This window comes from Oncorhynchus masou, chromosome 7 (assembly GCF_036934945.1).
Source record: "Oncorhynchus masou masou isolate Uvic2021 chromosome 7, UVic_Omas_1.1, whole genome shotgun sequence".
Lineage (NCBI taxonomy): Eukaryota > Metazoa > Chordata > Actinopteri > Salmoniformes > Salmonidae > Oncorhynchus > Oncorhynchus masou.
In genome coordinates this window covers 14,433,535-14,445,265 of record NC_088218.1, presented here as the reverse complement: position 1 = coordinate 14,445,265, position 11,731 = coordinate 14,433,535, and the positions used below count along the sequence as shown (strand labels likewise).

General features: G+C 47.7%; 2 protein-coding genes across 2 annotated transcripts; both read right to left on the bottom strand.

The window, feature by feature from the left end:
* Positions 1-1,544, bottom strand: LOC135543020 (gap junction alpha-3 protein-like). The gene is made up of 2 exons (XM_064970124.1): positions 1,476-1,544; positions 1-1,359 (listed from the first exon to the last, which is right to left on the bottom strand). Exons 1-2 carry the CDS (start codon positions 1,542-1,544, stop codon positions 1-3), a joined length of 1,428 nt encoding a protein of 475 aa, XP_064826196.1.
* A 4,151-nt stretch (positions 1,545-5,695) lies between these two features.
* On the bottom strand, positions 5,696-7,031 carry LOC135543019 (gap junction beta-2 protein-like). The gene is made up of 2 exons (XM_064970123.1): positions 6,526-7,031; positions 5,696-6,059 (listed from the first exon to the last, which is right to left on the bottom strand). The coding sequence occupies exons 1-2, from the start codon at positions 7,008-7,010 to the stop codon at positions 5,696-5,698; spliced, it is 849 nt and encodes a 282-aa protein (XP_064826195.1). The 5' UTR covers positions 7,011-7,031.
* Between the last annotated feature and the right edge of the window lie 4,700 nt (positions 7,032-11,731).

The following is an 11,731-nucleotide window of genomic DNA, read 5'->3' as shown; positions in this document are numbered from 1 at the left end:
TTACACGGCAAGGTCGTCGGGCCGGGCTCGGACACTGCTGGTCTTGCTGGCCCTGCTCAGCCTGCGGGCGTCCGCCGCTATGAAAACGGGCGGCTCGTGCATCTCCACCCGGGTCACCGTGACATCATCAACGTGCGTCAGCGGCAGCGCCGCCTCAGTTTCCTCTTCTTCCTGCTGCTGGTGCTCCTCACTCCTTCTCGATTCCCCCAGCGGGAGGGTGGAGGAGCGGGAGTCGGGGATAAGAGGGGCAGTGTCCGGTGGAGTGGGTGACTGCTCTTGGTCAGAGGAGGTGTGGGAGGAGGAGGAGGGTGGCGGAGAAGGGGAGGAGGGAGGAGGAGGGTAGGAGGAAGACTTGGCAGCGTCCAGAGTCTGCAGCTCCATGGCCATGTTGGCCCAGTTCTGCTCCACGGACTGCTGCTGGCCACTGCCCTCGCTGCCGTAGAAGGACGTGGGAGGAGCCTCCAGCAGGAAGTCTTCATGGAAAGGGTCCATCTTGAGTTCTGCCGCCGCTGCCTGCTGCTCGGATAAAGCGGACGTGGCGTTTGCCTGCTCGTTGTGCAGGTACACCACGTTCACGCCACCGTACGTGGGCAGGCAGTTGAGGGCCGGGTGGGCGATCCCCTCCTGGATCATGTTGGACTCCACCGCCTCGTCTCTGGCCAGGGGGAGCGCCATTCGGTCGGGCGCAAACTCGTTGCTGACCCCCTGCTTCACCTTCTTCCATCCCAGGTGGTATATCTCCAGAAGGTTGAGTAGCAGGGAGACGCAGGCTACCACCAGCATGAAGATGATGAAGATGGTCTTCTCTGTGGGGCGTGAGATGAAGCAGTCAACCGTGTTGGGGCAGGGCCAGCGACCACACTTATACAGGGGGCTGAGCTGGAAGCCATACAGGAAGTACTGACCCAGGATGAAGCCCACTTCGAACAGCGTCTTGAAGATGATGTTGAACACGTATGTGCGCAGGAGAGCCCCCCGGATGCGGATTTTACCGTGCTCGTCTCTGATTGGGGGCTTCTCCTTTTTCCCTCCTCCTCCTCCGTTCCTGTACAGAGCGTCTCTCTCCTCCTGGTGCCGGCTGGCCTTCCGCTGCTCCTCCTCCTTCTCCCGGTGTTTCTCCTCCATGCGGACAATGTGCAGCACGTGTCCCAGGTAGATCAAGGTGGGCGTGGACACGAAGATAATCTGCAGCACCCAGAAGCGGATGTGCGAGATGGGGAAGGCTTCATCGTAGCACACGTTCTCGCAACCGGGCTGCTGCGTGTTGCAGGTGAAGTCCGACTGCTCGTCACCCCACACTTCCTCCGCAGCCGCCCCCAGGACCAGGATACGAAAGATGAAGAGGACTGTCAGCCACACCTGAACACAAGGGACATAACGCCACATAAGAGGGCATAAGGGGCTATATACCACAGGAATAAAAGGGTAAATCAATCAAATAACTGTATAAATGTATCAATCGATCAATCAGGCACCTTGCCAATCACGGTGGAGTGTTCTTGAGCGTTCTCCAGCAGCCGCCCCAGAAAGCTCCAGTCACCCATGCTTCACACGATTTCTAGCCTGGGGAGAGAGAGCACAGCCTGGGATGAGTAGCAACTGGGCGAGGCCTGGGTGGGGAGAGGCTGGGGGGGAATGGCTGGGGGAGAGAGGTGGGGAACGGCTGGGGGAGAGGGGTGGGGAGAAGCTGGGGGAGAGAGGAGGGGAGGGGCTGGAGGAGAGGCAGAAGAGAGGTTGGGTGAAGCAGAAGAGAGGCGCAGCTAGAGAGGTGGGGGAAAGCTGGAGAGAGGTGCAGATAGAGAGGTGGGGGAAAGCTGGAGAGAGGTGCAGATAGAGAGGTGGGGGAAAGCTGGAGAGAGGTGCAGATAGAGAGGTGGGGGAAAGCTGGAGAGAGGTGCAGATAGAGAGGTGGGGGAAAGCTGGAGATAGGTGCAGATAGAGAAGTGGGGGAAAGCTGGAGAGAGGTGCAGATAGAGAGGTGCAGATAGAGAGGTGGGGGAAAGCTGGAGAGAGGTGCAGATAGAGAGGTGGGGGAAAGCTGGAGAGAGGTGGGAGCAACAGAGAGGGAATAGGGCTGTGTAGGCACCGACTGGGGATGAGAGGGAAGAGAGAGGTGGGGAGAGAACACACACAGAATGAGAGAGCATAGGCCAGGGAGAGGGGGAGCACAGGCACGGGTGAGTAACAACTGAGAGGATTAGAAAACAGGAAAGGGAGGTGGGGAAATGAGAGAGGGGGACATGAGAGAAGAGGGGAATAAAAACTTTGAATGAAAATGTACAGGTTCAGAAACCAAAACAAACATTGGTGGAGTTGACCTCTGATTTGAAGCCATAATATTACAAAATATTACTTTCATATTATACACACGCATTGTATCCATCCTATGCACTTTCTGCTCCCGACATCACTCAGTGAAGTCACACAATTTCTCAGTCAAAGCCAATGCGTTTGGCACTGAAGGAGGCAGCAGGGTTGCATTTAGGAGGCGGCATGATTCCTTGTTCTACGTAAATGATACATATCTGTTGTAATATATTTCTATCTGGAGGTTCTGTAATGTGGCATCCCACTCAGCACAGCCCAGAACAGCTGTGGAGACCACCGAACAACCACCCTCAGACACAGGATGGACGCCATCGAGTCAGTCATACGGGACTAACAAGCTGCCTTGATCACTTTCCCTCTCGACCGGCCACATACTTCTTTTAATACATTCTCTAATCACAGTACTGGAGACTGAGGTTAAACTTGCCAATAACAAATCCTGAGCACCACCATTGTGCTTCTTACAGGCCTACTAGAATCATTAGCAGCAATTCAAAGGAACGTTTTTCCCGGTGCTGACATTGTACAGTTGTATTGTAATTTCAAATCAGCTACAATTGAGAATCAAGTGCCCACGGCAACTTTTAAACACATTGCAAAGCAGATGAAAAAAGGACCAGATGTCCAATGACACAAAAAAGCACCTAAAGTAGTGACAGACGGTGGACTTACTAAAATGTTGTTGTATTGTCAGTGATAAATCCATCAACTAGTGGTGCAAAAGAAATACAATACCTGGAAGCAAAAAACAAATCATATCAGTTATGAATTACAATTAGAATGTCATTTAAATATGCTCACATTACCCAAATACCCTAATTAACCATTCTTATGCCTATTGTCCATGCAACTTACGATATAGACACTTCGGAGATGAGTGGAAAACTCTAATCTTTTTAGACTGGCTACAAGCCTACTGGCCCCCAATAAAAATGTATCATGTCTTCAAAGTCAAAAACCTCCATTATCTTCCCCCAAAATGTCTATTTCTCTGAAATAGGTGACTGGTGTTTCTAATTGGACAGACTACATGGAACCATGAACCCTTTGAATGCTACAGAATTGATAGACATATGTGTTTTGTTTTGAAAGGCAGATTTAATTGAGGAATGTACACAATCCATCCATAGGCCTGTCTGTGTGTTGCTGGGCAAGCGGGTTACAATGGCTGGCCATCTGTGGCAGTCTGATGAGTACATAACAGCCTGGGAGGAATGCTCGGATCATCAGAACACACAACTGCTGATCAGGGGAAATATTTGCCCCGGATCGACTGATATGCATTTACAGAGGGCTTTATATCACCAATACATAGATACAACAACAACAAAAACAGATCCCAGCTGCATTACTCCACCTGTTACAAACTCCTGTTTGGACATGATGTGGTTTTACAAACTTTGAAAACAAGGACCTATTTTCCCCATGTTAAAACACAGGCAGGCTGTTACTGTAAAATCTATGATCACTATGATTACCACAGTATCCCAATCTATCGATTGGTGTTGCATTGTTGCTGATTGTAGCCCATACTAGCTCAACTCAAATCATTGGCCTTCTACAGTTCAATATTAATTTCAATAGATGACTCCATGGTCGTTATGCCTGGCCTAGCCTACTCAATAACGCGCTGGTATCAAAGTGGTGCAATACCCCTCTATAATGACAGTATGTGTCGAGCTGCACAGTATATGTGTTGATCCTTTTGAGGTTTTGATGAAATACCGTCTGTCACCTGTGACAATAGAGAAGCTGCCAGACGCGCATTGTGCTCCTTGGCACTGGCTATTGACGGGGATCAGCGGCATTGTGTTCCAGCGGCCGCACCATTTAACTATTTGACCACACAGACCCAAGTTATTTAAATATATTAACCTTAGGCAGTAGATATCCTAACAGAATACCTATTGATACAGTAATTTATTGCAGGCTAAGTCAAGTCAACATCACTCGCATTGGAATTGGTGAGCGTAAAAGTGTCTACTTGGCGTTCCCAAATAAGCATAAGGACGGGGTGCATGGATAGACTCCCCAAGCCTTGGCCACTTGAAGCAATATCCGGTGGTCACTGAAGCTATCCAAATGAAAGGGTTGGAAAATCCTACAGACCTTCCCAGGTAGAAAGATCCCTCCCCTTCCCCCTCACTCCCCATCCCTGACAGCTTACCAATCTCCTTTGACAGCGGCCGGCCAAAAACTTTTCCCGGAAACGTCGCGATCTGCGTTCTCTTATTTTCTCCCGCGGGGTTCGAGGCCAGGCGTGCGGGAGAGAAAGAGAGCGAACAAGAGAGAGAGAGAGAGACAGCGTGAGGGTGAGCAAAGCGATGCTAGTCTAAGGGCGCGTGTGGAACCTGGAGATTGGGTCCCGCAAAGCGCAGCGGCTGCGTCCCGTGCCCAACCATCGCCACTGTCACATTGTGTGACCATCCATGAGTGCACGCGTGGGGGAGGGTGGGGGCGGCGTCGCCCACCCGTCAACCCCCCGTCACCTCCCATCCCACCCTGCCACCCTGCTCTTCCGAAATTCCACACCAGGACTCCAAAATTGTGCATGGCGTCTCTGCGCGCAGGGGGGAAATGATGGCCTTGACTATGTTTGAGAGTAGGCATAAATGCATATAGATGAGTTATAGTACAGGACTGGATGTTCCTCTCCCATATTATCTGTACTATCTGAACATCTTCTTTGTGTAATTTGTATATTTTTTGTAGTACTCTATTTTACATTTGTGCTATCTGAAAATAATATATATAATACATCACATCTCATGATTAAGTAAGTGCTGGGATGTGCTTCCTCAGGCCCACTAACACAACCACATGATTTACAAACATCTGACAACCCACCATCACCCAAATTGTGAAATGTAGCTTTGCTAAAATGTGTCTCAATGATCAGACAGTATATCAAATATCTAATGTTTTTATTTCACACGTTTTTAAAACACACACATCCTCTGTAGATCATTGTGTAAGCCTTTACTCATAGTACTCTACTGTGATTCTGTGAATGCCATTGTCAGTGTATTTACAATGTTATCTCTTCATTACCAACATCACAATTCCATAGGAGCAATACAAACTGTCTGTCTGTCTGTCTGTCTGTCTGTCTGTCTGTCTGTCTGTCTGTCTGTCTGTCTGTCTGTCTGTCTGTGAGTGGTCAGTGGCCATGTGTGAATATTGGCCACTAGATGGCGTAGTGACTCCAATGACTGAAACGGGGAAGGAGATCTGTGCATGTCTGGAGTGGACTTCACAGTGTTTACACATATTTATGATTCAGTGTGTTTGTGTGTGTACTGTAGGCTACTTATGTTTTGCACGTCTGTGTGTGCATATGTACGCTATGTCTATAGCTCCCCCGTCCTCACACCGCCTTGCTGCAGGTGGACCCAGACGAAGAGGACGACAACAACTTCTCATTCTTCTTGTTCTGCTGCAGAGTCTTGTCTTTGGAAGAGGTTGAGGAACAGTTTGCACCCTTCCCTTTCTGTTTTCCCCCTCTGCGCCGTGATGACGGGCACCGAGCGATAGCCTTGGCCACCAGGTAGGCCAGTTCGGCCATGTTGAGAGCCATACAGACGCAGGAGGAGGCGGCCATGAAAACGGTGAAGACAGTTTTTTCTGTGGGGCGGGAGACAAAGCAGTCCACCACATTGGGACAGGGCCACTGGTCACACTGGACCAGCCTGGGCATCTGGAAGCCGTCGTACAACACGTATAGAGCATACCTGGAGAACGAAGGTGAAGATAAAGGCTTAGAACTACAGATGTAGCATCTTTATTTCAGCCAGTTTGCAACAGCGGGTAAATAATCCTACAGCAACAGGAAATGTGAATTTTGTTGATTATAATTAATGGACATTTTTGTAGGGGTTGATATATTTTTCGTAAAGGGAAAATCATGTCTGACATTTTAAAGTGGAAATTACAAACTTCAGAAGCCTTTTTAACCTCAAATACACTACAAGATTTACATTTCCTGCATTGCGGGAACATTCTCCTGCAACAGGGTGATCAAATTAAGATCCTACACTTGTACATGGGGATGTCATGAATCTTGAGGAAGTGTATCGACATCTTATTCTTAAGCGTTTGTATGTAATGGAGGTGGTTCATTGAGCTACACTCAAGTAACTTGTCGGTTTGAAATAAAGACTTGTTAGGCTTTGCTCAGTGAGCCAACACAGTACGTACATGAAGCCTCCCTCGAACAGCAGGCGGAAGACCAGACTACAGGCGTACGTCCACCACAGCGGCCCGGCGATTGGCAGCCTCCGCCTCCTCAGACTCTCTAGCTCAGCCTCCTGGGCCGCCTGGGCCTTGTCGCTGCGGCAACGCCCCCCGACTGAACCCTGCTGCAGGACCTGGCGTTTGTCGCCGTGATTACGGTAGGCCACGTACATGGCGACGAGGAGAGCAGGCGTGGAGACGAAGACAAGCTGCAGACACCAGAGCCTGATGTGGGACACGGGGAAGAAGTGGTCGTAGCAGACGTTCTCGCAGCCCGGCTGCAGGGTGTTGCAGACAAAGTCACTCTGTTCGTCCCCCCAGACGCTTTCGGCTGCCAGGACCAGCACGGTGACACGGAAGATGAAGAGGACAGACAGCCACACCTTCCCCAGGCTGGTGGAGTGGCGGTTCACACCAGCCAGCTGGGTGTACAGGGTCCCCCAGGTCATCTCTCCTGCTCCTCTGGCCCAGAACACACACCTCTACCCTGGGGAGAGACCAGAGGAGAGAGGGGGTGAGAGCTGGATCGAAGTAGGTAGAGTTGGAGGGAAGTTAGAGGAAGGAGGAGATAAGAAATCATTAGTTGCCTCCCGGGTGGCGCAGTGGTCACTGCATCACAGTGCTAGCTGTGCCACCAGAGACTCTGGGTTTGAGCCCAGGCTCTGTCGCAGCCGGCTGCGACTGGGAGGTCCATGGGGCGACGCACAATTGGCCTAGCGTTGTCCGGGTTAGGGAGGGTTTGGCCCGTAGGGATATCCTTGTCTCATCGCGCACTAGCGACTCCTGTGGTGGGCCGGGCGCAGTGCACCCTAACCAGGTTGCCAGGTGCACAGTGTTTCCTCCGACACATTGGTGTGGCTGGCTTCCGAGTTGGATGCACGCTGTGTTAAGAAGCAGTGCGGCTTGGTTGGGTTGTGTTTCGGAGGATGCATGGCTTTTGACCTTCGTCTCTCCCGAGCCCGTACGGAAGTTATAGCGATGAGACAAGATAGTAACTACTAACAATTGGATACCACGAAATTGGGGAGAAAAGGGGGTAAAATCAAAAAATATAAATAATAAAAACATTAGGTACAGGGTCCCCAAGCTCATCGTTCCTCTGCTGCCCAGGAACAATCCACTCTACTCTAGGGAGAGAGGAGAGGAGAAGGGAGGTGAAAGTTGAGGTTAAAAAAATAAATAGAGAGGGAGGAGAATAAGAATGAGATGAGAGGAGAGGAGAGGAGGAGGAGAGAGAGACAGAGAAAGAGAACTGAATACAGTTGCTTGGCTAGACCAGTGCCAATGTTATAATGCACTATTGATCCAGCCAACATTTCTAATGTACTTCACTCTTCGAAAAAAGGGGTTCTTTGTCTTTCCCCATAAGAGAGCAGTTTTTGGTTCCAGGTAGAACCCTTTTTGGTTCCAGGTCAAGCCCTGGAAAGGGTTCTTCATGGAACCCGAAAGAGTTCTACCTAGAACCAAAAAGGGTTCTACAAAGGTTTCTCCTATGGGGACAGCCGAAGAACCCTTTTAGGTTCCCCCTAAGAGGACAGTTGAGCTATATAGCCGACTAAGTTTTATAACTGCACTATAACTGCACGTTACATTCACCTCTCGAAGACAATATTCACATCAATGGGGTTTACATGCTATAGTAATCAAATATCAATAAGTTGAAGTGTTCTTTTTTTTATTCACTTCATAAGTTGTTTTTAAAAGTGACTTTGAGATTCAATGTGTAATGAAAAGCCCTATATAAAATACATCTATTATTATTATGATAGGTAAATACAAGACATTGTGCATGAAATTATTATTTTCAACCCCACAATACTTTCATCATGTGATAACAAAAATACATTTTACATAACATGTCTCCAAAGTTTTTAAAATGTTTCATCTAATGAAATAAACAGAGAAAAAGAAGTCAGCTGACAGAGAACAGAACAACACATCAGCCTGTCTTCCTCACCTTTTCTCTCCTGAGTGTCAGGGAGGCTCCATGTACCCCCACTTTCGGCTGCTTGGTTCACTCTGCCATAGTCAGATCCAACAGAGCTCCAGGGAGAGGCCTTTAGGGTGAGACGCTGACTAGAACTGATGTGCTCTGAGCGCTCTCAGAGACACACCTGGACTTGTGGATTCACCTACGTGACGTCAGTATCGGTGCGGAGCTTAAATCTGGAGTGACAACAAGTGCAGTTTGAGTGAGTCTTGAGCGGATGTTCCTATGTATAAGAAACACACAAGCCATAGATGTTGTGCTGATCTGCATCCTTCTCTGCTTCGCTCAAATATATTTATGTGTGTGTGTGTGTGTGTATATATATACTGACTGAGGAGGAGTTCATTCAGTCAGTTTATCAAAAGAGGTTTTGTTTTGCTTTCTTGTGGTTCTAACCAAACAGCGAATCCCACATTGGGTGATTATACTTTTTTTTGGGTGTGTGGATGCACAAACTAGGTCTTGATGTCTTTACACTCAAATGTGGTCAAAATGTTGACCTCGGGGAATGTTTAACACAATCTGAATTTTTTGCTAAAACTACACTTAAACACTCCACAAAACACATCTCACTTCACTGGTCACGATGGCAACACCCACCCGTAGCACACGCTCCAGCAGGTTTATCTCACTGATCATCCCTAAAGCCAACACCTCATTTGGCCGCCTTTCCTTCCAGTTCTCTGCTGCCTGTGACTGGAACGAATTGCAAAAATCACTGAAGTTGGAGACTTTTATCTCCCTCACCAACTTTAAACATCTGTTATCTGAGCAGCTAACCGTTCGCTGCAGCTGCACATAGTCCATCGGTAAATAGCCCACCCAATTTACCTACCTCATCCCCATACTGTTTTTATTTATTTACTTTTCTGCTCTTTTGCACACCAGTATCTCTACCTGTACATGATCATCTGATCATTTATCACTCCAGTGTTAATCTGCTAAATTGTAATTATTCACTCCTATGACCTATTTATTGCCTACCTCCTCATGCCTTTTGCACACAATGTATATAGACTCTTTGTTCTACTGTGTTATTGACTTGTTAATTGTTTACTCCATGTGTAACTCTGTGTTGTTGTCTGTTCACACTGCTATGCTTTATCTTGACCAGGTCGCAGTTGTAAATGAGAATTTGTTCTCAACTAGCCTACCTGGTTAAATAAAGGTGAAATAAAATAAAATAAATAAACATTGAACCCTACCCCATCCCACCCCCATCCAGGTGCTTGCAAGATCCAGTTTGTTCATGCACCTTGGTTGAACTGCATTGTAGCAGTGTACAGTATTCCATCCCAAACACTCCCCTTCTGTCTGAATGGCTCAGTGGACGAGGTGAAACACTTTCCTTTCTATTCATCTCTCTGTTCCCTACTCTGTTCTTCCCTCCCTTCATCCCTCACTACCAAACTGCTCCCACCAGATTGGGTTTCTCTAATCACCCCCATCCTGCCCCACCAGGATAACAGCAGGGCACAGTGAGGACACACACACACACACACACACACACACACACACACACACACACACACACACACACACACACACACACACACACGGTTGTCTCCTATTTCTTGGGGATTGGGGGCGGATGCCCAATGGTAGATTGGGTGTGGACAGAGCAGAGGAGCTGAAGGGTGAGCACTGGTCACAAACCCTGGTGAGGGCAGAGGAAGGAGGGGGTACAGGACTCGAAAGGGCTGAGGTGGGGTGGGTAGTGAGTACAGGCATGGCTTTGTGTGGCTCCTTTTGGTGACAACAACAGTTCTGTTTACCAATGAGGTGAGTTGACACTGGGGTCTGGTGCTGCATAACAAGAGACACAACCAGAGTGATGATAACTGGTAATGTCCTCCTCAGCCAGATGTGATTTGCTCATCTGAGAAAGCGTGTATAGTATTTAGACTGTGTGTATTGTATTGAGACAGTGAGTGTGTACCGTTTTGAGACAGTGAGTGTGTACCGTATTGAGACAGTGAGTGTGTATTGTATTGAGACAGTGAGTGTGTACCGTATTGAGACAGTGAGTGTGTATTGTATTGAGACAGTGAGTGTGTACCGTTTTGAGACAGTGAGTGTGTACCGTATTGAGACAGTGAGTGTGTATTGTATTGAGACAGTGAGTGTGTATTGTATTGAGACAGTGAGTGTGTATTGTAGTGAGACAGTGAGTGTGTATTGTAGTGAGACTGTGAGTGTGTATTGTATTGAGACTGTGAGTGGGTATTGTAGTGAGACAGTGAGTGTGTATCGTATTGAGACTGAGTGTGTATCGTATTGAGACTGTGAGTGTGTATTGTAGTGAGACTGTGAGTGTGAATCGTATTGAGACAGTGAGTGTGTATTGTAGTGAGACTGAGTGTGTATCGTATTGAGACTGTGAGTGTGTATTGTAGTGAGACTGTGAGTGTGTATTGTATTGAGACAGTGAGTATGTATTGTAGTGAGACTGTGAGTGTGTATCGTATTGAGACAGTGAGTGTGTATTGTATTGAGACAGTGAGTGTGTATTGTATTGAGACAGTGAGTGTGTATTGTAGTGAGACTGAGTGTGTATCGTATTGACACTGTGAGTGTGAATCGTATTGAGACAGTGAGTGTGTATTGTAGTGAGACTGAGTGTGTATCGTATTGAGACAGTGAGTGTGTATTGTAGTGAGACAGTGAGTGTGTATCGTATTGAGACAGTGAGTGTGTATTGTATGTATTGTATTGAGACAGTGAGAGTGTATTGTATTGAGACAGTGAGTGTGTATTGTAGTGAGACTGTGAGTGTGTATTGTATTGAGACAGTGAGTGTGTATTGTAGTGAGACTGTGAGTGTGTGTGTGTCTCTGCACATGTGCATGTGAAGCAGCACATTCCATGCACATGTAACAAGGGCTGCATAACTGTCTGATTTTGGTACTTCGTCAGATCAGTTAGATCCAATCTGAACTTTCACCCTGTGGAGATCGCTATCTATATTTCTATGGCATGTTTTTGTGTAACAGGAAGATTAATGTGCATATTCATTTTTTCACACTTCTCCACACTTGGCACGGATGCCAGTCAGATCTCATTAAAGATCAACCTCCAGCCATTTGCAGGTACATAGACACACATGTTGGAGTGTAGGACTCGTCACCTCAACACGATTATCTGCCTCATTTATCCCATTTATATGATGGCTCCAAATCT

What these genes read in the sequence shown, in the direction of transcription:
- LOC135543019 (XM_064970123.1), bottom strand. Translation starts at nt 7,010, where the DNA reads ATGACCTGGGGGACCCTGTACACCCAGCTGGCTGGTGTGAACCGCCAC. An exon ending in CTGTTCGAGGGAGGCTTCAT is followed by an intron (nt 6,060 to 6,525) that starts GTACGTACTGTG and finishes TTCGTTCTCCAG; the next exon opens with GTATGCTCTATACGTGTTGT.
- LOC135543020 (XM_064970124.1), bottom strand. Translation starts at nt 1,544, where the DNA reads ATGGGTGACTGGAGCTTTCTGGGGCGGCTGCTGGAGAACGCTCAAGAA. An exon ending in ACTCCACCGTGATTGGCAAG is followed by an intron (nt 1,360 to 1,475) that starts GTGCCTGATTGA and finishes CCTTGTGTTCAG; the next exon opens with GTGTGGCTGACAGTCCTCTT.